Here is a 27,736-nt window from a genome sequence, read left to right as displayed (position 1 = left end):
GGGAGGGGGAGAGAACAAAAAGGAAGGTCTGTAATAAGGTGGAAAGATTAAATGACGAAAGGGATGATAGAGTAAGGCAAGGAGGGGATGGTAATGGAACAAGAACCAAAAGATACATCAAGAAGAGGAGTAAATGGGAATAGCAGAATCATTGCTGGGAGCTGCTTCCAAATAACAGAGAAAGAGGTTATGATCCAAAATTGTTGGACTCAAAGTTGAATGCTGGGGCGTTGTAAATATCCAAATCCAAAGGTTAACCAAAAGTTCAACTTTTTGTTGAGCTTCATTGGAACAGGGCAAGAGCCTATGGATAGAGAGATCAGAAGAGTGATTAAAATTACATACAAACTGAATGGAGAATGTTCCACAAAGCAGTCACCCAGTCAATGTCTGATCTCACCAATATACAGGAGACCCCATCTTGAGCAGCACATGCAGTATACTGAATTGAAAGTGCATGTAAATCGCTGTTTCACTTGGAGAATGTTTGTGACCCTGGGTAATGGGAAGGGGGGGGTTGTTAAAAGAAAAGGTGTTGCACCCCCTGCACTTTCACAGGAAGGTGTCATGGGAGGGGGAAGGGATGTTGCAGGGTAATTGAGGAGTGAACCAGGGTGTTGCAAAGATTTAGAGCCCATAGAATAAAAGGGACATTAGCAGCATGGATTCAAAATTGTCAGTGTGATAGGAAACAGAAAGTAGTTGTGAACTGTTCTTATTCAGACTGGGGGAAGGTATATCATGGAATCCTCCAAGGGTTGGTGTTAGGACCCCTGCTTTTAGAACCTGCCTCTCTCAGATTGGTCTTGTCAGCCAACAGCAGAAGTGCACCATTGAAGCTATCCCATCCCCAATGGATTTGCACGTCCATCATCTTACGCAGATGGAAGGATGCTGATGATTAATGCCTCAACTTGGGTGTACAAGGCGTAACTTCAAGATTTGCTCTGGCATAAAACTTGTAAGTATTGTGAACTGTAAAGAGGATAGTGATAACCAATTCTGTGTCAAGAGGACACAGACAGGTGAGTGTTATTAGCAGATAAGTGGCAGATGAAATTTAATGCAAAGCAGTGTTAAGTGATATTTTTGGTAGGAAGACGGAGGCAAGACAGTACAAATGAAAGGAAACATCTTTAAAGGAGATGTAGGAGCAGAGGGCTCTGGTGGTATATGTGCACAATTCATTGAAGGTGGGAGGACAGGTTGAGAAAATGGTCAATAAAGTATAGGGAATTCTGGGCTTTATAAAAGGGGGCATAGAGAACAGTAAAAAGGACGGTTTGATAAACCTGTATAAAAAAATGGGTTCGGACTCAGCTGGAGTATTGTAAACAGTTCTGGGCACCACACTTTAGGCCTTAGGGAGGGCACAGCAACAATTTACAAGAATAGTTCCAGGGATGAGGAACTTCAGTTATCTGTATAGATTGGAAAAGTTGGGACTGTTTTCCTTGAAGAGGGAGTGAAGAGAAGAGGAGATATTATTTGAGGAGAAAAAATTGCAGGGCTACAAAGAAACAGCAGAGGAGCAGGACAAAGTGAGTTGCTCTTCCTAAGGGCAGGAATGAGACAATAGGCTGAAATGGCATCTCTCTGCACTTTCAACCATGGTGGAACAGAAGTCTTGGCTGAGGAGGAAACATGAGTATGGAAGGTGGCATTGTCAGATGAGACACGATGGAGACAGAGAAACAGAGAATGAAAAAGACCTTACAGGAAGTGGGAAAAGGAGGAGCGTAGTCAAGTTGTTTGAGACAGGTAGAGCTGGATAGAGGGCCAGTGATAGGTGGAGATTGCCAAAAAGATGTCATAGACAAAAGGGCAAAGAGGCATTGACGGTGGTGATGTTAGCTAAGAAATGTGCTAATGGGGATATTAAGGGTAGAAAGCAGGACGAGCAAGGGACAGATAGCCCTAGTTGGGGTGGGGTGGGGAATCAATTCCCCCCCACGCCCCCACCCCCCCCCAACTAGGGCTATCTGTCCCTTGCTCGTCCTGCTTCTCCACCTATCACTGGCCCTCTATCCAGCTCTACCTGTCCCACCCCCCCTTAAACCAGCTTATAATTCACCTCTTTTCTATTTTTCCTTAGGTCTGAAGGAGTGTCATTCAGACTCAAAACGTTAACTGTGTTCCTCCCCGCAGATGCTGTCAAACCTGCTGAGTTTTTCCAGGTATTTTTGTTTTTGTTCTTTATTTCTTTTTCCTTTCTCCTTACACCATCATCCCATGTCACTTAATCTCTCCTGCTTTCCACCTTATCACAAACCTTCCTTATAGTTCTGTCCCCACCTCTTTCCCTGCCTCTGTAGTTGCTTATGACCACTCACATTTATAACTTCTTCCAGTTCTAATGAAGATTGTTACTGAAATGCTATTTCTCTCTCTGCATATGTTCCATGACGTGGCAAGTACTTCCAGCATTTTCCGTTTTTATTTCAAATTTGCAGTATTTTATTTTAGCATCGGTGTTAAGTATGCAATTGTCAGTTGACAATAGGACAATCTATGCACTCAACAGATGTCAAAATGCTGAACAAAGATAGGCCATTTCTTTAGACAATAACAGGAACAATTTTGGGGTTATAAAACAGTAAATAAAAGTTTCTATTTCTATGGTGCAGTCAGATTCTTGGTTGTTACAGTCATTTATGTCATTAGAGACTGTCTGTACTTTGGCATTGTCAGCTGTGGGAAAGGTCAAGAAGCAGCAAGTCGACTTGGTTTCATTAGGGGAAACATTACATTCTTATGAAGGTGGTCCATTGTGAGTCAGAAGCAGGGACTCGGTAATAGCTGAGATGTCTGAAAATCACATTACAAAGCAGTCTGTTCAACTACCAACATTCCTTCATGATCTCATCTAGATATGCAAACCTCACATAAAATCATCGGCATTACACAGCACCCTCAAGGAATCTGTACAATGTCATCTTCAAAGACTGCTTTGAAGACTTGCCTTTCAGTAATGATTTGGATATTTCACATCATCTCTCAGCTCTATCCATCAGTCTTCTCTTAATTGTTTGCTAAGGATCATTTTAGACAAAACCTTAAACCTAACCAGGGGGAATGAAATACTTCTGCCTAAATCACATGAGTGCACCATACATTGATGATAGGAGATGGAGTGTCATGCAATGAGCAGGAAAATATTATAAACACGTCTTTGCAGCAAAGCAAACCATGTTGACACAAATAGTCCTGCTGGTGAAAGTTTCGGCATTTTAGGCTTGACGATCGAAGTGCATTGAGGTTAGCTTGTTACAAGTTGGATAAAAGATTGAAATCAAGTGATCAGTTAGCAACCTCAACAAATATAAACACTTGGCATGCATTTCTTAACTTCACAACAGAACTTCAGGCTGGAATTGGTTATGTCATTACTCCCCAACATCACAAAGCTACCAAAAACACTGCTACTACCCACAAATGCATTTAAACATCTAATACAGTAATGCCATAATATCCTGTTATATATCAGCAGGCTCTCAATGTAAGTAAGCACCATAAGTAGCCAAAGTGCAAATACTTGCACTGCAAATCTTAGTCAATACCCAGTGTAAATATCCAAATACATGTAGCAGAAATATAACATGCATGCCTCATTAATAGCAAATACATTCGATGCAAACCTCAGAACAAAGATACAATATAATCATCAAGTGCTTTTGATGTATTACTCTGCAGAAGACAGACACAGGCAACAATGACCTTCTGATAGATGTGCACACAGATACGTGGCAATTATTCAGTAACAGAAGCACACAGCAAATATTTGGAACATATGGGCACACACATTCACAATTACACAGGAAGTACCCAATAATTTCAAGTTTCGGGCTTCAACTTCAGAGTTATTTTGCTTACTTTAGAAGGATGAATCCAGGAGAAAAATTAGTAAAATATATATTATGTGGTGGGTGAAGGAAAAGGTCTGGCCACCCAAATGGTTACTTCTGCTTTTCAAGGTGGCATAGGGAGTAAAGGAAATGTTGCAAAAAGAACTGTATATGCATACTTACAGTCTCTTGTGACAGTTAAACATTTTTAATAAATAATTCCAACTTGATTTTTTTTGAGGGCTACTAAAACAGTTTTATAGAAATTAAGAATTTGGAAAATCACACCGATGAAAGAGTCAGTTTAAAAACAATCAATAAAAATCTTTGCCATCTGTCTTGCTCTTATGGGAGGGGTTTTCTATTGTATTCATAAATGAAAATGTAAAGTGTTAAAGTAAAAGGAAACTGGATTCCATTCATGAAAAAGTGAACATAAATAAGGCTTCCATTAAAAAACAGAAGTTGATTCATTTTAAAAAGGTAACCAAAGCAAAAATACAGTTCAACACAATGTTTCTATGGTTTGACGCTTGTTTTTAAAATAATTATGTCTGCCAAAAATCTTGGGTACATGAAACAGCGCAAAATGTAACGAAACACCACATTCTGCTAACCATTTGTTTACTGAATCTCCTCATTTTTTTGCACCTCCTCCGGTGCCTCTATGTCTTTTTCATAATATGGAGACCAGAACTGTTCAATGACATTTTAAACCGATGAGGCAATTTGAAACATGCAGCACATTTGGCCATGCTGTTCAGCAAAAGGCATTTGAAAACAGTGAAACCATGTCAAACGCAGATGACACCAAATTCTGGTTATGTTGAAGTCGTCAAATAACCCTGCTGGCAGAATAGCAAATCCCATCGACTGATGCCCGTGATAAATCGAAATTCCACACTGATAACTCCGGATTGGTAGATCTTGTCTAAGCTCGTCATATGACCACGCCGGCCAGAATGGAGCTGCACCAAGGGTGCAAAATTATGGTGTGCTGGGCAAGCCATCATTTGACAACATGATTTCCTTGTGAAAGGACATGCAAAACCTGCGAGTATGGCTAAACATGCGAGAAAGTTAAAAATATTGTCGACCGGAGAGAAGGTGAAGTTGATACACCAAGTGGAAAAACGTGGCACGAAGCAGAAAGGGGACATTGTGAAGGAGTGGGAGATTCCGCCTTCAAGTTTGTCCACCATTATGAAACACAAGGTGAACATACAGGAACAGTTCAACAAGCAGGCATTCTTTCCAGCATAGACCGCATAGACAACGTTCCCATCTCCAGTTCAATCTGCAGGAAAGGGGAACTACCCCGGCAAAGAAGCTGGGCCACATGAAGTTCACCTGCAGCAATGAATGGCTGGACAGATTCAAGACAAGACATAACATTGTTTTCCACACGGTAAGTGGTGAGGGTACAGCAGTTATGGCAGCAATGACAGATGATTGGCTCCAAAATGGTCTCACCCAAGTCTTGAACGAGTATGTACCAAGAGACATTTTTAATGCGGATGAAATTGGACTGTTTTACTGTCTCTTGCCAGGCCGCTCTTTGATGTCTAAAGGTGAAACATGTATTGGTGGAAAGTGGAGCAAGGAACGTGTCCCTGCTACAGTCTGTGTCAACATGCATGGTACCGAAAAGCTGCCATTTTTTGTGTTGGGAAACTTCAAAAAGCCACACTGCTTCACCAATGTCACTAACAAAGCCACCTAAATGACCCCTCGTGTTTTTGAAGCATGGATCAGGAAAGTGGACAAAATGCATCAACAAAAGAAAAGGAACATTATCATCATTACAGACAACTACCCTGCACACCCTGACATCATTGTTCTGAAGAGCATCAAGCTGATGTTCTTGCTTCCCAAAACCATGGTCAACTCCAACCAATGGGGTCGGAGGCAGGATTAGGAACTGGAAAGCCCACTACTGATGGCAGCTGATCTTTAAGGTTATTGAGGCCATCGATAAGGGGGAGTTCAATCAACTGTACTAGAGGCTGTACTCACGATGAAAAAGATAGGGCAGATGGTAATGGAAGCCACAATCACCAACTGCTTACACCATGCTGGGTTCAAACAGGTTACGGCTGCACAAGGTTTCGAGAACGACAAGGAGCAAGTTGAGGCCAATGAACCTGATGACAAGGTACTTTTCGCTCACCTGCAGGAGCCCAGCATGGGAATTCCAGCAGAGGCAAAAACAGAAATTTACTCAAAGGTGGGCAATGCCATAGGATGCATGATGGAACTGACAGATAATGGCATCGTAGATGCAGTACGTTCTTCAACCGAGGAGACAGAGGACCCCGAAGAGTCCAATGGCTGCTCGCCCACTTGTTTCCCCAGCTGATGCCACAAGGGCCATAGAAGCGCTCTGGGATTTCAGCAACACAAAAACACTGACAGCATTGAAGACATGGCGGACTGTATCACACACGTCCACAAACAACGTGTTAAACAGAGAAAGATTACGGAGATTGCCCGGAGCTAATTCCTGGCATCTGTCGATGCAAAGCTCGACCTTTTCCAAGGTCAGGCCATTTTAAGGTGTGAACAAATTGAATAAGACTTTGTCACTGCTTTACTGTGTTTTCATTTGAATCTGTTGTTTTTGACATAGACCATGTTTGGAGGCACATCAGGTTCCATAGAGATGCAGCCATATGGGAATGGGGCCTCCTTACCGAGTACAAAGCTCCATTTAACACAAATTTATGGGCGGATCCCATGGGATTCAACTCAGCAGGGTTTTACTGTAATTCCATCCTTTGGATTTTTTTTTATATGCACAAGAACAATACCGGTGGTGAAGTGGCTGTATCGTGAAGGTTTGGGCCATGTCATTGAGGTAAAACTTTGGGATATTTTGTGAAGCAGTACTAGCCCCTGTGGAGCTCTGAACATTTGTTAGCTATGGAGAACTAGTGGTCACCATTCATGAAGCATTACATAAAAGATGGAAGTTGCTGAAAGATAATTCTGTAAGAAAGAATGCAAGAGTGCGTGAGCAGCTTGTTTCTTCTCAGGCTCATTGTAGCTGCATTCAATTACCAAATAATCAAACATCACAATCAATAGTTGCAAAAATGATAAATCTAGTACCAGCCATCACTGTCGGTAATGCTGCAATTGCAACTGTGGATATCAGTATGGTCTAACATGGTTCCCACCAGCCACATGTGGTTAATTAACAACATGGCTGATTGCATTTCTGGTTAGTACATAAAACTGAGTGAGACATGGTCGCTGAGAATGAGATCTCATTACTCAAATGGCACAGCATACATATGGACTTCAACCTCTTTTTGTGAATTTGTTGGTAAAATGCTGAGACAAAAAGCAGAGCGTACCTTTGTTTTTGATTATGTACTTGTCTTCCTTGGCTACTGCTTATTGGTTACCTGCCAAAATGATGCAAAACTTGGGTGCAAACACCCGACTTCAGCAAAACAAACTCTGGCAGCATTTTGTGAGGCTGTCGTCCTGGTCAACTTGATCAATCTGAATAAACCATTCCAGGCTAGAAGAACACAAGCCCAATTGGTAATGAGCAGCTTCAACATAGAATGTCAAGACCATGGTACAGCTCATGCAGTTCAACATTCTCTGCAAACACCCTGATAAAATCAAAGCATCACTCAAGTTATAGATAAAAACCTAGAAACTGCACCAAGGTGTGCTGTGTCTTACACATTCATGCTGGAACTTGGAAATTTGGTGATGCAGAATGTTTTCAGAGTTTCACTAAATGGCAGTGCACGTCTGTTAAATATACATAAAGGTGCATTTACCAGTATTGTGTGTAAGGTGTTTTCCCCTGCAATAATGCATATGGCTTAAATGATGCCAGTGTAGCCACACCTGCGGCTAGTCAGCAATTTCTATTGGACCAACACTGCTGTAGATCTGGAAATGAATAGCAAATGAGCCCCATGCTGCTGAGGACTAACAGGAATCAGTTTGAAGGAAAAACCATGGAGGAGGGCAGATTGACGCTAAGATGATCAGTGGTACACAAACATTTTTCCGCTTAAGGGCCCCTTTTCAAGTGGATTAAGAATTACAGACCCTCATCCAAATTATAATAGTATATGATACTCATAATATGAAAACGCTGCACGTAAAGAAGTGTTTTAATAATTCTTTGAAGAAAACTGGTATTTGCTTACGGATATCAGTGAGATGGCTCTGCTTCTCACTGCAGACCTATCTTTGGCAACAACATAGAAGTAACAGCAGCTCAGGAAGACGATATTGGAGAAAATGCTAGGAAAGCCCAAAGGGAGCACTAGAAGTCCAGAGGGAGTGCAGGAGTAGAGGGGCAAGGGGAACTGAGCACAACTCTGGCTGCTGTTCACTCTCTCATTCCTGACCACAACAACTTGGCAATCGCCCAAGTCGTTTACTCACAAGGTCAGCTCTGAGTCACAGGCCCCTGGAATGTATCTGCATACGCCCAAGAGATGTGTGGACCCCATTTTGAGAACCACTGTCGCAGGTCACAAAAGAATATTGGCAGGATCTATAATAGTTGGAGCCTCCACCTTCTTGGTCAGAGATGAGTGGGTGGGTGACACAAGGAAACTTGGAAAAAAAAGACAAGCAGAGAAAATGAAGGTTTTTTTTGGAGAGAATGGACTCACATGGAAATAGTATGCTCTGTCCATGGATGAAGCTGCCTCAGCTAATTGAAAAACAACGAACGTGAAATGTAGGCTGCAAGTTGCTCAGACTGGAGTGAACAGTAGCAAAGGCTATCGGTTAGCTGAGGAACAATGGACTACGCCAAAGAAGTCTTGCTCTCTTGACTGTTGAATGGTGCTGGAAGTGAGTCAAGAAAACCTCAGCCACTCAACAATTTCAGCTCAATCTCATGTTCGGCAAACATGTCCCCATTACTAAACATGTATTACTCCTTTCGTCAGTTTATTAAATCTTACTGTAATGAAAACAAGCACTTTTACATAAAGCCATTTACCAAATGGTTTGATTTCGCCAACGGGGCTGCACATACAATTTTTGACCTCTGACATACTATTTTGAAACAAAGAGAAACTGGAACTGAAACAAATTGAACAGGACAATACAATGGTCCAGAAGTAGCACAAGGCCCCCAAAGCAGGCCAAATTGCATCTGCAGAAGCATAATGACCCAAGATATGGTTGGGTAACAGTAAGGTGGCTCGTGACATGAGGCACAACAAGACAAAATATTTATTGTTAAGCGAGAGAAAAATGTTCATTTACACAAACAATTCCATAGCTTTAAAGATAAATTACTTTATCCATATTAAAAGGAGTCATGCAACTACAGCCAGAAGGTCATACAATCATTTGGCTTGTTAAATCTGAACTGGTAGTTTTTTTTTGCCATAAAGGCCATCTAATCTAATCCCACTCTCTTTCTCACTGCCTACAACCTTTAACATTCTTTATTCTCAAACAGCTACTCAATTCCGTTTGAAAATTATTTACAAATTCTACTTCCAGCAGAAAATTGCACACTACACTTATCCTCTAATTTTGTTTAAACTTAAGATTCCTTTTGTGATTATCTCAAATTTGTGCTCCCTCATTATTTGATAGGCCAGTAGAAACAGTTCACAATTTTCCATAGTCTTCAAGCTGATGACACACAGTTCTACACAGTTCTCTAACCCTCCACAACCTTGCCAATCAGGTTGCTTGTCAAACTTCCCATCTTCAATGAGTAATTTCCTCCAATTAAACACTGGGAAGATCAAAATCATCCTCAGGACCCACCAGGAGATCAACACCTTTGCAAAGCAGTGCTAAAAACCTTCCACAGCCTTGCCTCTTCCCATGTCAACTTCCCCAACCTGTTCTTTGGACTCTAGACTTGTGCACGCATGCCTGCCCCATTGCTTGTAGCCATGTCTTCAGTCACTCAAGCCTTCAACTCCATAAATCCCTCCAAGCTTGCAGCAAACTTGAAGTCACCCTTTCCTAATATCTCCAGCTTTGGTTTGCTATTTATTTTTCCCTTACGCCTCCACAAACCACTGTGGATATCTTCCCACATGATGAGCTAGATTTTATGGTCAGCAATGAACCAACAAAGCTCACCACTGACCTCAAAAAATGCTGCCCACAAAGAACCAACAAATCTATGCTGCCGGCTTCCCCTTCCCCAACATCGGTTTAAACTGTGGGGAATCGCCAAGAGTGCAGCAGCAATGTCAGAAAGCAGCGTAAGCAGCCAATCGCAATGAAGTATTCTTGCAGACAGCATTAAAAGCACTTCATCCGTAACTTTTTATTTTCAATTTTCATGGAAAAAAAAATTATGACTGGATTTAAATAGAAGCCAAAATATCAATATAAAAATATTTTAAAAACTCCTTAAAAAAATTTTTTTTTTTTAAATGGGGAATTATAATGGAGAAATTTGGCATCCCACAAACATAAAACTAATTTCGTAGGGATGTTGAGGGTATCCGGCACTAATTACGAAGTTAATATGCCATTAAAAACAGTTACACTTTGTTGAATGAGTGCGGAAGTTTTGCAAAGGTTTTTACAGTGAGGCTAATAGCATGGAAGTGGAAGTTTTCCTGACTTACTGGGTTACTTCAGACTTCACTCTGGGGGGTGGGGGGGAGTGGGGCTCAACAGCACTCCCTCCTGGAAGAGTGCGAAATCATTGATAGCTACTTGAGATTTCTAAGCTATTCTGCACATATGCCAAACCTCAAAGTTGAAAAACGGACCAACTGGGTGTTGCGATCATCATCTTAGTCCTCTAACAGGTAATCCCTTAAACTTCTCACCTCAAGTTAAAAATGCCCCCAATCCCTTTAGTTGCCCTTCATAACTGTAACCTCTCATTATCAGTGCAACTTTTACTTTGCTTTGATATTGCTCCTAAAAAGGTGCCCAAAAGCAAGAAACAACAGCATCTTAACAAATATCTTATGCAAGTTCAGCAATGTTTCATTCCCTGTGTTTTTTTTTCTAGGTACAATTTCAGGGTTTTTATTTGCCTTTATACAGCCTTACCTCTCTTTATTGATCCATTATCTGCAAACCATGGCCTATCTATGTCATCCTTCCCACAGATGCTGTCAGACCTGCTGAGTTTTTCCAGCAATTTTTGTTCGTCATTTAAAACCTTAGCATTCAAAATTTATTTTCTCTGCTTTTTCTTGCTTGCAAAATCACTTCCCACGTTTGTGATCTCTGCCCATTCTGCTAGCCTATCATCCTCCACAATTCTCATCACAAATCAGCAACCACCAATTTGAAGGCCATCGGTAATGTTCAATACACTGCCTTCAACTTGCAAATCCGATAAGTAAAAATAGCCCAAACGCAGGACTCGACAGAAAACCACTAATCTTTCCAACATAAGAAACCTGCCTAACTGCTACCTTTTGCCTGTCTTCCCTCCAACCATCTCTTTATTCATGCACCAACATCCATTTAATTACATGTGCCATAATTTTAAATTGAAATAATTATCTATAATATCCACTACATTTCTTTCAATTATTCTCTCAAACATAATCAAAAAATGTGTACTGACTGAATCATGTTGCTCCAAGTATTTAGTAATTCAATCCCACATTACAATTTAATCCCATATTACAGCCTTCAGCAGTTTACCAACAACTGAAGCAAGATTAACCGGCCTATAAATTATCTCAGCTTGACAATGACAACTTTCATTTCTACACTTAATGTAAAAAAAATCCCGAAACAGTTCGCAGATAAACATATTGGAAGCAGAGAGCATTCAAGGAGAGACAGGCAGTGCTGACAAGCAGGATGAGAAAACTATGATCGTCAATATATTGGTTTGGACAGAATATCATAACCAAAGCATTGTAATCTTTTATCCTAATGCAAGTCCCCATGGGATCATTACATTTTTATGGTGAAGGCTTTCCATAGACAATTTGAAGAATTAGCAACCGAATTCTTCACCTGGGCAAAGATTGCATCACAGTGTCTCCCCGTATAACATCTGTCTCATGTGACCTCCTGGACTGGTTTAGATCACCTGAAGGGGTCAGACAGGGACATTGAGCATTTTTTTCCCCCTCTTACGGGCCCTGGTTATCTTTGCTTTTCCTGGGTTACGTGGTTTCGGCAGGGTGTGGTGGAACGGAGATGGTAAGGAAGTGATGCTGCAGGCATCATTATGTGGCACAAACCTGATTGGGCAACTGGTCCTTTCTTGTTGTAAAGTTTCATAAAGACAATATTTATTTAATTTGGCTGGTACCCCAACAAAACAAACTGAGCCACCCAATGAAGGCTCAATTATATGGCAAACCATTAGCAAAATGCGTAGTCCACATCCAAAGAAAGTGTCAGCTTTTATTTCCCCCCCACAACAAGTCCAGAAACAGTTCTTCCCTGACAGTTTGGAAACACTAGGATTATGGTAATCCCCAGATTTTCTGAACAATGTTCAGTATATAGGAAACAATTCAAACGTAGAGAGGAACAAATCAAAAATCACAGAAAATTTTCTACCCAGGAAAGAGACACTCAGCTCATTTGATGCTGGTTGTGCAGCCTTCGGAAAGGAGATTTCGTGATAACCAATCTACAAAAATCATCCATCTTTCCACAATATAGATCCTATTGTCCTTCAAAGTCTTGATGTAATGGTTGCACCTCCCCACCACTTTACAGAGATGATTTAAGGTTTGACAAAAGCACGACAAGAACCCACATAAGGTCTCTTCTGTTTATTTCCCGCATTACCATTGTACTGTTGGTCCACACATTAATTTGCTATTCAAATCTCAAGTCTATTTTTGTCAACTGAATCAACACCAGCAGAAATATAAAGCCCCATTATATTTATACCCTCACGTCAGAACGAAAACATTATGAAGTAGACACAACAACTGGTATTTATATAGCATCTTTCATGTGGCAAAGAGGCTCAAGGCACTTCACATGGACGCAACTAAAGGCAGAATAGGATACCAAGCCAAAGGTGGAGATGCTAGACTAAAAACTTGGTCAAACAAAAAGTTTTAAGGACCGTCATAAAGAAGGTAGAGAGTTTTAGTGAGCATTGTGAAAGTGAAAATGTGTCACAGGGAGAATGCATGAGAGGGCATAGTTGGAAAAATGCAGAGATCTTAGCAAGTTGCACAGTTGGAGATGGTTATACAGATAGGGTGGGATGAGACCCTGGAGCGATCTGAATGTCAAGATGCAAATTTTAAAAATGCGTGTGTTTGATGGACCAGCAAGCACAGCAGTGATGGATGAAGTAAAGTTTATAGGGGAGTTGACCAGGAGACCACTGAAATAGTCAAGCCTGGAGGGTAAAAAAAAAGCACCGATGAGGGTTTAAACAGTAAATGGGGTGAAGTAGGGGTGCAGGCAAGAGGTATCACGGAGATGGAATTAGGCAGTGTTTGCGATGGACAGGATGAGAGACTGGGCCTCAGCTCAGGTAAAAAGAGGGTACAGAGACTGGGAACTGCCTGGTTCAGTCTGAGGTAGTGGCCAGGGAAGGGACAGAATTGGTGGCTAGGGAACAGAGTTTGTAGAATAGACTGAAGACAATGATTTTAGTCTTCCCAAAGCTTAATTATAAGAAATTCCAACACACATTGTCAGACAAAGAAGTCTGACAATACAGAGGTTGTGAAGGGGTCAAGAGAGATGATGGATAATAACAGTTAGATGTCGTTGGCATACATATGGAACCCTACATCATTTCTTCGAATGATGTTGCCTCGGGGCAGCATGGAGATGAGAAATAGGGAGGGGCCAAGGATAGAGCCTTGCGGGTCTCTGGGGCAACGGCGTGGGGGTGGAAAAAGAAGCCATCGCAGGAGATTCTCTGGCTACAAGTGGATAGGTAAGTGGAAATAGGTGAGGCAATTCCACTAAACTGGGCAACAAAGGAGGCACTGAAGGAGGATTTTGTGGTTAGCTGTGTCAGAGAATGCAGAAAGATGGAGAAGAATAAGGAGAGAAATATTACTTAAGGCCACTGTTGCCAAGTGGTGGGAAACTCGATTGGACAGATTCAAACATGAGAGTTGCTGGAAAGGTGGGTATGAGTTTGGGAAGCAACGAGTTCAAGGATGGTGGAAAGGAAAAACAGGTTGGAGATGGGCAGTAGTTTAAAAAGGGCAGAGGAAAGATGGTGGGTTTTTTGAGGAGAGGAGTGATGATCGCAGATTGAAAAGGGTGGGGAACAGCTAACAAAAACAGTTAGCATGGAGGTCAGGCGACTGGCTGGTCAGTCATCTAGTGAGAATACGGTCAAGAGAGCAAGAGTTGGGTCTCGTGGATATGGTGAGCTCAGAGAGGGCATGAGGAGCAATAGGAGAGAAACAGGAGATGGTGACAAGGGGAGGGGAGGGATATGGCACCGGTGGCTGAACAGATAGTCTTTGTGACCAAGATTGAGCCAATTCCTTTTCATTTATCAACAACTGTGTTAATCTTGGTCATCTTACCTACAGTCTGTGGTATGTATGGAGCCAGCAGTTTGGCCTTTTTCTTTTCATAGCCCTTCTGAGTGATATCACCTGAATGGAAAGAAACAAAATAGGCTTAATATCTCAACATTTGGTTAACAATACTTACAATACCAAAACAATGCTGCTAACCCAATGCTCAGTTATTTTACAGGATCACTGTTGCCAATGATGGAGACATGACTCAGGGAGCTCTGCTTCTGATTAAAATGATGGTTAAGTTCACAATTCATTTGGTCTACCTGACACGCAAACACTACCTGCACTCTGCGTAAGGGTTAGAATCGCACAAAGATTTCTGAAAAAAGGCCATTGTTAGAAGGGATTGGAGGCTGCTGGGAGGTGCAATGAGCTTACAAGACTATTTTTATGCTTTGGTTGACCTGGCCTTGAACCCACGCCAAACTGATGGAATGAAAGTGTGTTCTCCTCTTCCAGCTGTGAGAGACTAAAACGAAACTGATCTGGGTGCAATCCAGTGGGTGACAATCCACAAACAAATGTGAACAGTATCTGGCATCAATTAACAGTGACAGAAGGGTGGCAGGTGTGGGATATGCAAACAGTGGTGCAATAGAGAATACCTCTTATGACTAGAGTGTTTAGTCACATTGTTGGGGCAGAGTGGATTTATTCCACATCTGGCAACGCAAGATCTAGTCTCAGAATGTTCATCTTTGATTCTGAGTGTCCAAAACATAACACTGTTCCATTCTTTCAAACAAAAATTCTGACACACAAAAATTTAACCTTCAAAAAAAGTTTGGGCAGCATATGCAGTTAGTGTTTGAACAATATATTCACTTTATATGAATTTCCCTTTAGTATGTTACTGCATTTTTAACCATACGATTTGGAGTACAATGCCTGTTAACTTTTGTCATGATATTGACTAAAAAAACTTTGACAAAATCAGAGTAAAATCTGCCACACGAACTAAAATATTAATGAAAGCAGCCTCAGAGGCTCAAATTACATGAATGTCTCAAATTTTTCATCGCACTGTTTAGGTCATCTGAACCTCTGAATTTATCATTTCGTAAACCAATATAACAAACATTCACTTTTGTATAGTAATTAACTTTGACCCAGAAGCAATATAGCAAGGAAAATTTTTAATTTCTTTAAAAGGTCTGTGGAATCTGCAATTGTTTTTAAGAATCTTAATAAAGGACTTTAGAGTTTGCATCAATTACAAAGGAACCAACTGTAATTTTCTTGGATGTTATAAAATATTGGTCCAATGACCTAGCAACCCTTGATCTGGAAGCAGTAGCAACAAGAAGAAAGTTAAGAAAGATGTCATGAGGCTGACAGACACAAAGGAGAGCTGCAGGCACAAAGGAGCTACAAGCAGAAGAGCTGGAGAATGAAGGTTATCAGTGCACAGATGCAGACAGAAAGAGAAAGCAGTCAGAGAAAGGGGAACACAGAAAATTCTTGAGGAGGAAAAGCAAATTTTTCTCAGGAGGTCGTCAGTTTTTCCGTTTGGCAGAAAAGGAGACAGGAGCTCGTGGAAGTGCTGGATGAGCTGGCAAAAAATGTCTAAAACCTGGAAATGTGTGTGAATAGCTTAGAGACACTAAAGAGCTGAATGTTTTCCCAGAAGTGGCCAAGCCATGAACCAGGTTGTTATTGATTGGTTGAAAAGAAACTCTGAAAAGCTCCACCATCAGAGCTGTCAGGGCCCGAGGGAAAGAGGGTTGTGGAAGTGTGCCTTGCTGATGACAATCATACCTGCGAAACTAAAAGGTGAAAGCTGTTGTCAGATCGGACTCCTGACCTACCCTGCGTAAATAAATAACAGCATATTGTGCAACTGCGTACCAATGTAGTGCCATATGTCTGCCAGAAGTGATGCGGGTGCTCGTGGTTGCATAAGACGAATCTTTGTTGTATCAACTATTAAAAGTGAGATTTACCTTTTCATCTGAAGTGTCATTTTTCTGTTAATTCATGGTTAATTTGTGTTAATTCTGTTGTGAGTTAAAAGAAAAGTTACAATACGTGAAATCTTGTTGGTACTTTCATTTGGGGGTCGCTTGGTAAATTTGGTTTACAGTTTCCTCAAGAGGATCACAACAGTATCAAAAAACTTACAGTAGTAAGAAAATTAAGGGAACAATTAACTTGTATTAAAAATTTTACGTGTAGCAATGTCAGAACAAAGCTTTTTGGGTTAAGATTGTTGCTTTTGAAAGGCTTTGAGTGTTTGATCAAGAGTTAAACACATCAGTCCTTCTGTCTTTCTGGATTTCTAGACACTGGCCTCACCAATTTTCAGTGAATCAGAGTATAAAACTTGAAGTGCAGTAACAAAGAGAACCACCAAGATAACCTGTTACACTTTGGTGCTCTCACTATCATCTATCTTACCAGTATTAAGCAGAAATATACTTATTTGCATAGATTTCTCCCTACAATGGATATGAAAACAGTTGTTTGTTAACATTAAACAGGAATGTTTCACGGCTTTTGTACATTGTTTGCTCAATCTTTGGAGCATCTTAGTGTGCTTGTACCACATTATGTTTCCCTTATGCCTCTACCAATCAGAATCGATTTGCCAACCAATCAGCACTCTCTTCTCGTGCAGTATAAATTGTTGTTCGTTTTACTGTTGGTATTCTTGCGAACTGTCCTGATGAGTTCAAAGACAAAAAGCTTCGACAGCATGTCTTTTTTTTCAGCAATACTCAAGTTTCCCTAATGTGTACTGTATGTATCATTTCTTCACTTCATACACCACAGCATAGTGGGTTAGGTTTTGATGATATATCTCTGGTAGCCATAGGAATATTTATCAGGACCACCACTTCTAGCCTAACATACATTGAGTAGTATACTAAATCACCTCTGAAGTGCTATGCTTAATAAAGTTTTTGTTTCGACATATTTCATATGTTCCACACCCAAGCATGAGGTGATGAGTGCTTGTGCAATTCCTCCCACGAAAGTTTTTATTGCTCAATAATAACCCAGCTGAATAGGATGAAAGTGGAGTGGGATATTAAGTCAAGCCAACTATCTAGGAAGTCAAGTCTTCCCACTTACAGTCCCAGCCTGTCGTTACTGGGCTTGACAAATGAGGGCATTTTTGCATTGTTGGTTTCCACCAACATCAGGGAAGCATACATCAATAATGTTTGCGTCAGCAGCAACACAACAGTTAACTATGTGAAAACTTTCAGAAGGAAGATCATTCGCAAAAGATAACTACTTCTTTCTCCCCCAGACATGACAACGATATATTCCCGTAGTCCTCATGAATCAGTGACATTAATGTGCAAAAGAGAAGGGTTAAACACCAAACAACTTTGTACTCCAAGTTACCAGCTTACTGCACAGAACATCAAACAATGAAATGCTCTTTGCTTCCAATGCAAATGCAATTTTACTACACACACACACACACACACACACAAACATCTTTCAGCGGACATCAAACCACTCCCATGTCACGAACTAATTATTAACTAATCCCACATATCTTTGTTAACAAAATTGTTTCCTCTTCAATACCTATTTAGATAGCATCCTCAACATGGGAAAACATCCAAAGAATAGCAAGGAGAAAGTTTGGATTCTGAGGAGATATTCGGAGTAATGACAAAAAGTTTGGTCAGGGATGGGTTTATTCTGAAGCAGTTCGTGACAATTACACAGAGGTTGTAGCATCTGAATGCATCATTTACAATTGGATTTGTACTTAAACCAGCACATCTGCCCCAATGAAGACAGATAGGCCTTCAGCTGCCAGGGCCCTAAGCTCTGAAATTCCTCCATAAACCTCTCTTTCCTCCTTTAATATGCTCCTTAAAACCTACTTTAACTAAACTTTTGGCCATCTGAATGTCTCATGTGGCACTGTGTCAAATTTTATTTGATAACATACAAACAAGGGGGAGTAGGCCATTCAGCCCCTCGAGCATGCTCCACCATTTAATAAGATCATGACTGATCTGATAGTAACCTGAAATCCGCATCCCACCTACCCCCGATAACAGAGTATCATCCCCTTGCTTACCGAGAACCTATCCACCTCTGGCTTAAAAATATTCAAAGACTCTGCTTCCACCACTTTTTTCAGGAAGAGAATTCCAAAGACACACAACCCTCAGAAAAAACTTTGTCCTATCTCCGTTTTAAATGGGTAAGCCCTTATTTTTAAGCGGTGTTCTAGTTCTAGATCCTCTCAAGAGGAAACATCCACCCTGTCAATCCCCTCAGAATCTTATATGCTTCAATCAAGGCACCTCTTACTCTTCTAAACTCCAGTAGATACAAGCCTAGCCTGTCCAACCTTTCCATATAAGGCAACCTGCCCATTTCAGGTATTAGTCTGGTAAACCTTCACTGAACTGCTTCCAACACATTTATATCCTTCCTTAAATAAGGAAACCAAAACTGTACACAGTACTCCAGATGTGGTCTCACTAATGCCATGTATAACTGAAGTATAACTTCCTTACTTTTACATTCAATTTCCCTCGCAATAAATGATAACATTCTATGAGCTTTCCTAATTCTTCTGTACCTGCATACTAGCCTTTTGCAATTCATGCACTAAGACACCCAGGTCCCTCTGCATCTCAGAGCTCTGCAATCTCTTACCATTTAGATAATATGTTTCTCTTTTATTCTTCCTGCCAAAATGGACAATTTCACATTTTCCCACATTATACTCCATTTGCAGATCTTTGTCCACTCACATAACCTAGCTATATCTTTTTGTAGCCTCATGGCCTTTTCGGAACCTACTTTCCTACTCATCTTTGCGTCATCAGAAAATTTGGCAACCATCCCATCTATCCCTTCATCCAAGTCATTTATATAAATTGCAAACAATTGAGGTCCTAACACTGATCCCTGTGGCACACCACCCGTTACATCTTGCCAACCTGAAGATGACCCATTTCTGCCTACTCTCTGCTTCCTGTCAGCCAGCCAATCTTCAACCCATGCCAATATGTCACCCCCTATACCATGAGTTTTTATTTTCCACAATAACCTTTCATGTGGCACTTTATCAATGCCTTCAGGAAATCTAAGTACAGTACATCCACTGGTTCCCCTTTAACCACAGCACATGCTACTTCCTCAAAGAACTCCAGTAAGTTGGTTAAACAAAATTTCCCTTTCACAAAACCATGTTGACTCTGCCTGATTACCTTGAACTTATCTCTGCTATAGCTTCTTCAGTCATAGCTTCTAACATTTTCCCTACGATAGATGTTAAGCTAACTGGCCTGTAGTTTCCTGCTTTCTGTCTCCCTCCCTTTTTGAATAATGGAGTGACATTTGCTATCTTCCAATCTAATGGGACCTTCCCCAAGTCTAAGGAGTTTCCGAAAATTAAAACCAATGCATCAACTATCGCACTAGCCACTTCTTTTAAGACCCTAGGATGAAGTCCATCAGGACCCGGGCACTTGTCAGCCCACAGCTCCAACAATTTGCTCAGTACCACTTTTCTGGTGATTGTAATTTTCCCGAGTTCCTCCCTCCTGTCTATTTCCTGATTTATAGCTGCTTCTGGGATGTTACTTGTATCCTCTATAGTGAAGACTGATGCAAAATACCTGTTCAATTCATCTGCCATTTCCTCGTTTTCCATTATCAGTTCTCCAGACTCACTTTCTACAGGATCAATGCTCACTTTGTTAACTTGTTTCTTTTTTAAATATTTATAAAAACACTATTTGTTTTTATATTTCTGGATAGCTTTCTCTCATACTCTAATTTTTCCTTCCTTATTAAACTTTTAGTCATCCTTTGCTGTTCCTTATATTCTGTCCAATTTTCTGGCCTTCCACCTATCTTTGCACAATTATATACTTTTTCTGTAAGTCTGGTAAGATCTTTAACATTTCCAGTTAACCGTGAATGGTGTCCCCGTCGCTTGGACTTTTCCTTACTCGTTGGAATGCATCTATTCTGTGTATTCTGAAATATCCCCTGAAATGTTTGCCACTGCATCTCTATTGATAATCCCTTAACCTAATTTTCCAATTTACTTTAGCCAGCTCTGCTTTCATGCCCTCATAATTGCCCTTAAGTTTAAAAAGAGTCTCGGGCCCACTCCTCTCTCCCTCAAACTGAATGTAAAACTCAATCATATTATAGTCGCTGCTGCCTAGGGGTGCCTTCACTATGAGATCATTAATTAATCCCATCTCATTGCACAATACCAGGTCTAGTACAGCCTGCTCTCTGGTTGGCTCCAGAACATGTTGTTCTCAGAAACTATCCCGGAAACGTTCTATGAACTCATCCAGGTTACCTTTGCCCATCTGTCTTTTCCAGCCTATATGTAGATTAAAATATCCCATGATTATTGCTGTGCCTTTCCGACAAGTTCCCATTACTTTTTCCTTTATGCTCCATCCTACCATGTGATTATGATTAGAGGGCTTGTATAAGACTCCCACAAGTGACCATTTCTCATCTCTACCCAAACCATTTCCACATCCTGGTTTCCTGAACTTAGGTCATCCCTCTTTATTGTGCTAATGCCATATTTAACTAACACAGCCAGCCAGCCACCCACCCACCCCATCACCCACCCCCCCACCCCACCCTCTCCTCACATCCTGTCCTTCCTAAACGTCCTATACCCCTTAATATTCAGGGTGCCAATCCACGTCCTCCTGCAGCCACGCCTCTGTAATGGCTATCAAATTGTACTTATTTATTTCTATGTGCACTCTCAGTTCATCTGTTTTGTTTCATATGCTTCATGTACTCTTTACAGAGCCTTTAGTTTTATCCTTTCATGTTTTTTATAACCTCTAGCCTCATCTGTTGATTTACCGTTAGATGTGTACTCTCTATCCCTTCCTGTCACCGTCTGTTTTTCATTTCCCATAATAATACCTTTCTCTTTTGCTTGGTCCCTACTCTTTCATTTACCACATCTTGCCAAGTTTGATCCCTCACCCCCACTACTTAGTTTAAAACCCTCTCTACTTCCCTAGTTATACAGCTCACAAGAACATCGATCCCAGCATAATTCAGGTGCAGACTGTCCCAACGGTACAGATCCCACTTTCCCCAGTATTGGTGCCAGTGCCCTACGAACTGGAATCCAGGTCTCCCACACTGAGTATTCATCTCCCAAATCTGATTTGTCCTATGCTGATTTGCACATGGCTCAGGTAATAATCCATAGATTATGACCTTTGAAATTCTGCTCCTTAATTTGGTTTCAAGCTCTTCATACTGACTATGCAGAACCTCCTTCTTTGTCCTGCCTATGTCATTGGTACCAACATGGACCAGAATGACTGGGCCATCGCCCTCCCACTACAAGTTCCTCTCCAGCCCTGGGCAGACGTCCTGAACCCTGGCACCGGGTCCCATTACCTCGTTCACGTGCAGTAACACCCTCCTGTCCCTGATCACTGACCAAATCAGAAGACCCTATCCTATGAGGTGTGACTGCCTCCTGGAATAAAGCATCCAGGTAACTTTCCCATTCCTTGGCGTGCCGCAGTATCTGCAGCTTGGCTTCTAGCTCAATAATTCAGGGCCAAAGTTCCTGCAGCCGCAAACACTTACCGCAGATGTTTGCCCTAGATCACACCGGTATCCAAAAGCTCCCACATCCTACAATCGCAGCACTTCAACTGCCCTGCCATCTCCAATATCTGTTAATTAATAATTGCTAATTAATTAATTATAATTACTAAAGCCTACACCTTCCAATAGGTTTTGGCACTGCCAGTAAACTACACAACACTGTACTTACAATACTGATAAAACTAATACCACCAGTTACTGGTTTACCTACATCTTTTGCTGCAAGGTGGAAATCAAATACTGGAGGCTAAAAAAAGAGTAGAAGATAAAAGCACCTCCTCCCTACAATTCACCGAACTCCCCAACTCAGCACACTTTACTTCTTCCAGTAAACCTTACCAAAAGCACCTTTCCCCCTGATGCATCAAATTCCCACTTGGAACCAAATTCCCAAATATACTCGCTCATTCTCGGTTTCACTCAGGCCGAAGTCTCCCCTCTCTGACCATGCGCCTTAAAAATCCCTTTCATATCACAGAATCTCACAGTGCAGAAGAGGCCCTTTGGCCCATTGAGTCTGCACCGACACGTGTGAAACACCTGACCTACCTACCTAATCCCGTTTACCAGCACTTGGCCCATAGCTTTGAACTGCACCCTCTCCAGTGCAATCACATCCTTCCTCTAAGGTGGCGACCAGAACGCACACAGTACTCCAGAGCTGTGGCCTCACCAAGGTTCTATACAACTCCAACATGACCTCCCTACTTTTGTAACCTATGCTTTGATTGATAAAGGCAATTGTCCCACGCCAAGTGCTCATTCAGGTACATTTTAAAGGATGTGAGGCAGCCCACCTCCATCACCCTCCCAGGCAGCGCATTCCAGGCCACCCACCACCCTCTGGGTAAAAAGGTTTTACCTCACATCCCCCTAAGCCTCCTGCCCCTCGCCTTCAACTTGTGTCCCCTCGTGACTGACCCTTCAACTAAGGGGAACAGCTGCTCCCTATCCACCCTGTCCATGCCCCTCATAACCTTGTACACCTCAATCAGGTCGCCCCTCAGTCTTCTCTGCTCCAACGAAAACAATGTAAGCCTATCCAACCTCTCTTCATAACTTAAGTGTTTCATCCCAGGCAACATCCTGGTGAATCTCCTCTGCACCCTCTCCAGCGCAATCACATCCTTCCTATAATGTGGCAACCAGAACGCACACAGTACTCCAGAGGTGTGGCCTCACCAAGGTTCTACATAACTTCAGCATGACCTCCCTACTTTTGTAACCTATGCTTCGATTGATAAAGGCAATTGTCCCATTTGCCATTTTCACCACCCCATTAACATGCCCCTCCGCCTTCAGAGATCTAAGGACACACACACCAAGGTCCCTTTGGTCCTCAGAACTTCCTACCTAGTGTCATGCCATTCATTGAATACTTGCTTGTCAAATTACTCCTTCCAAAGTGTACCACCTCACACTTTTCAGGGTTAAATTCCATCTGCCACTTATCTGCCCATTTGACCATCTCGTCTATATATTCCTCAAGACACTCAACCTCACTGTTAACCGCCCGGCCAATCTTTGTGTCATCCGCAAACTTACTAATCCTACCCCCCACATAGTCATCTATGTCGTTTATATAAATGACAACTAATAGAGAACCCATCGCAGATCTCTGTGGTACGCCACTGGACACTGGCTTCCAGTCACTAAAGCATCCTTCTGTCATCTCACACTGTCTCCTACAACTAAGCCAATTTTGAATCCACCTTATCAAATTACCCTGTATCCCATGTGCCTTCTTTATAAGTCTCCCATGTGGGACCTTGTCAAAGGCTTTGCTGAAATCCATAGAAACTATATCAACTGCACTACCCTCATTTATACACCTGGTCACCTAGTCAAAAAATGCAATCAAATTTGTTAGGCATGACCTCCCTCTGACAAAGCCATGCTGACTATCCCTGATCAAACCTTGCCTCTCCAAGTGGAGATGGATTCTCTCCTTCAGAATTTTCTCCAATAGTTTCCCTACCACTGACGTCAGACTCTTCGGCCTGTCATTCCCTGGCTAATCTCTACAACCCTTCTTAAATAGCAGAACCACATTAGCTGTTCTCCAGTTCTCTGGCACCTCCCCTGTGGCCAGAGAGGAATAAAAAATTTGGGTCAGAGCCCCTGCGATCTCCTCCCTTGCCTCCCTCAGCAGTCTGGGACACAAATCATCCGGACCTGGAGACTTGTCCATTTTTAAGCTTCCAACACCTCCAATAACTTGTCACTCCCTATATCAATTTGCTCAAGAACCTCACAGTCTCTCTCCCCCAGTTCGACACCTTCATCCTCATTCTCTTGGATGAAGACGGATGTGAAGTATTCATTCAACACTCTACCGATGTCCTCTGGCTCCACCCATAGATTATTCCTTTGGTCCCTAATGGGCGCTACTCTTTCCCTGGTTATCCTCTTCCCATCCATTTACTTGTAGAATATCTTGGGATTTTCCCTACTTTTACCAGCCAGTGCTTTCTCATATCCTCTCTTTGCTCTCCTAATTACTTTAAGCTCCACCCTGCACTTACTGTACTCCACTAATTCCTCTGCTGATTTGCTTCTCTTGTGCCTACTAAAAGCCTCTCTTTTCCTTCTCAGCGTATCCTTAATATCTCTGGTTATCCATGGTTCTCTGGGCTTGTTATTCCTTCCTATCACCCTAGAGGGAACATGTTGAGCCTGTACCCTCCCCATTTCCTTTTTGAACGCCTCCCCCCACCCCCGACTGCTCTTCTGTAGATTTCCCCACAAGTAGCTGTTCCCAGTCTACCTTGGCCAGGCGCTGCCTTATTTTACTAAAATCTGCTCTCCCCCAATCCAAAACACTTTTTTTGCAATTTTGTCCATAACAAGCTTAAACTGTAGCATGTTGTGGTCGCTGTCACTAAAATGCTCCCCACCACCACCTCAGCCACCTGTCTGGCTTCATTACATATATAGAACTGTAATGAGTCACTCTCTAGCTTAGCTTCCTGCTACAGTAATCAACACCTATTCAGGCAAGGGTTTTCAGGTGATTGACAGTTAACTGCCACTAAGGCAGTTGCCGGATTAACTAGGCTATTTAACTTAATTAAAAGTTGCTAGTTCTAGGTCAGAATCTAACTCTTACTCTAAAATTGAACTTGAAAAAAATTTACCAGTTGAATTCCCACTGTGGACCAAATTCCTAAATATAATCATTCGGTCTCTGTCTCACTCAGGCCAAAGTCTCCCCTCTCTGACCGTGAGCCTCTTACTGACCTTTCTGTGAAGCACTTTGGGACAGTTTACTCTGTTAACAGCACTATGTACATACAGGTTGTTTTTACTGTTATCTGCTGTGATATTGGCCTCAAAAGAGTGCAGCATTTCAAAGGGTTTTCCATTCACTTAGATAATAAATTGGAAATGGAGCATATGACAGCTCGAGAACAATCCAATAAGTGTTGTGGGGTAGCAAATGACCCATCACTCAGAGGACCAGAGCTCAAGCTGTGGCATCATATGAACCTACCTTACACGCGATCAAGAATATTTCTGGTTTTTAGCTGGTTTTTAAAAAACCTCCCACCTGCATCACAGCCAAAAGGCTATCCTCCAAAATATGAATTCAAGTTGTTGATTTGATAAGACTAAACAGGAAAATAGGGGTACAACAAAACCAGACTGATAGGCTTCAAAACTTACAGCGTAATGGGGCAATGAAGCAGGGTATCAAAATAGATAGCCAGCTGGGAACTAAAATCAGACAATTCAGCTCGGTGGGGAGGGGGGAGGGTAGGGAGAGAGCACAAGCCAGAAGCACACAAACTGACAGCCAAATGAAACAAAAGTAGGCAAGAGTAGAAATATTTTAAAAAGTACACTAAACAAATCTCTAGCTGCTTCATTGTCATTGCAGAGGAAAAACTTGGTGTAACATAAACAGATCACTGAAATCCAATCAAATGGCCACAAAGGGGGTAAAAAACTTGTTTTAAAAAAATCTCAACATTGGAGCAGATTTGCAGTCAGCTCAGTAACTGAAAACTAAATAAATTAAACATTTCAGATTTTTAGCAGAATGAATGCATACAGTTGCTACACTAGGTTATCAGTTACTAGAAACATGACAATTACGCCAAACAATTGCAAGGAAAAGGTTTAAAAAGAACTGAACCAAATGAGCGTATACCAAGTGTGACCATGTGCAGCTTTCAATAAATTAATAGTGCTGTAGGAGCCAGAGGCAAACTACTCCTTTTCAAACACACACCATTACTATTGTTGGATCACAAAGAGGCAGTTTCTCATACCTTATAGTGTCACTGCAAATACAGTGTGCAAACCACAAATCTCCATGCGCCAATCCATACAATCAATAGTTATTTTTAAGCTAATTGCAGAACTGATTTTAATTTCCAAGTCTTTCCAAGCAGATTAATTTGCCGCTGAAGGAGTCACAGTCATGTCAAGAAGGGATCTGAACGCTCTCCAGGCTTTTTAAAAAATTTTTAAAAAATAAAACAGCATCATGGGCAAGGTCTACACCACAGCAAGAAACAGCATTGAGGCAATTATTGTATCAGAGGCAGTCAAAGAGAGTTGAACACAGTGGTTTGGATGTGCAGCTCCGGCCAATCAATCCCTTTCCGTCCGAGTCAAGACAGTACAGAGTGCAGCCTCTTTGTTTCCTGTTTTAAGAGCTCAGAGGCTGAATGTGCCACGCGATGGTTTCCTAAACACAAAGCACTAACATCCTCTGCAATCAGACCATCACCCAGAGCTCTAGCAAATCCCACCCACCCCCCCCCCAACCCAAAATTCATCTCAGCCCCCAGGCACATCTGGTACACTTGGCAAGCAGCTGTCGTCACTCAGCTCTGGCAGCTTTCTCAAAGTCTATTAAGATGTGACAAAGCAGTCTAATGCAGCTACTACCCCAGTTTAGCTGAGACACCACAGTGTGAATCAAGGCAAACAGCTGAGCACAGGGTTCAGCAGGTCAGAAGTAACGGAGGGCTGATAATTTATGCAAGTGCGAGGTCATTGTTTTATCACGCTGCGGCGAGACCCCTCCTGGCATGCTGCAGATTCATTAATTGCTAAATTACATTTCCGACTGGCACTGGAACAACTTCGTGCATCTCCCAGATAATATTTAATTCACACAACATGCTTTAACTTTGAGGTTCATGATTTCAGGAGAGCAACCCAAACTGCCTTCTTGGTATAACCTCAAACCACACTATTGCAGCCCCAACCCACCCCCTAAAACGCATTTACATCCCCACCCAATGTCATTCGCCATCAGATGTGGAGCCAATCAATCAATTCGCTGGTAGCTCACAAAGGCCCAAAATAATTTATTAGCAGTGCCACTAAAACAAGATAAATCCATGGTTTTTACTTCTAACTGCAACCAACTCACTATTCATTGGGCTTTAATAACCTAAAAGCACTTTGTATTGCTAAGGCGTTTCATTAAGACAGAACACAAAAATAAAAATCTGGTTATACCACCTAAACACACAAATCTTAAATGTGCATGGGGCATTGAAAAATTGTTAAATAGCAGGAACGCGGCAAACGCTAACCACACCAACTAACCTCCAAAGCACTATAGCAAATGTATGTAATTTAGCATTTTTAACCATAGTAACATTGCGCAATTCACGATCTGTAATCGTTAATTTGGACATATAGTGTACTTTCCTGCAGCAACTACCACCCTTCCCTTCCCCTCCGCCTGCCCCCTCCCCCACCCCATGTGAATCAGTGTCTGAAGCTAATACAAGCAATTAATCAGCTCACATACAGACTTCGGGGATAATTAAACAATAATTTAAATTTATAGAAAAC

At 41.7% G+C, this 27,736-nt stretch overlaps 1 protein-coding gene across 4 annotated transcripts in view; it reads right to left on the bottom strand.

The window, feature by feature from the left end:
- dip2a (disco-interacting protein 2 homolog A) overlaps positions 1–27,736 on the bottom strand; it is a 216,143-nt gene that overhangs the window by 114,442 nt on the left and 73,965 nt on the right. For all 4 annotated transcript variants that reach the window (XR_005944547.1, XR_005944546.1, XM_041200489.1 and 1 more), the window contains exon 2: positions 14,315–14,386. Coding sequence is in view for 2 of the 4 variants with exons in the window: in XM_041200489.1 (XP_041056423.1) it covers positions 14,315–14,386 (72 nt within the window). In the remaining 2 variants the exon portion in view is untranslated. The remainder of the gene's footprint in view (positions 1–14,314; positions 14,387–27,736) is intronic.

This window comes from Carcharodon carcharias, chromosome 12 (assembly GCF_017639515.1).
Source record: "Carcharodon carcharias isolate sCarCar2 chromosome 12, sCarCar2.pri, whole genome shotgun sequence".
Classification (NCBI taxonomy): Eukaryota; Metazoa; Chordata; class Chondrichthyes; order Lamniformes; family Lamnidae; genus Carcharodon; species Carcharodon carcharias.
This window is presented reverse-complemented; position numbering and strand designations above follow the sequence as displayed.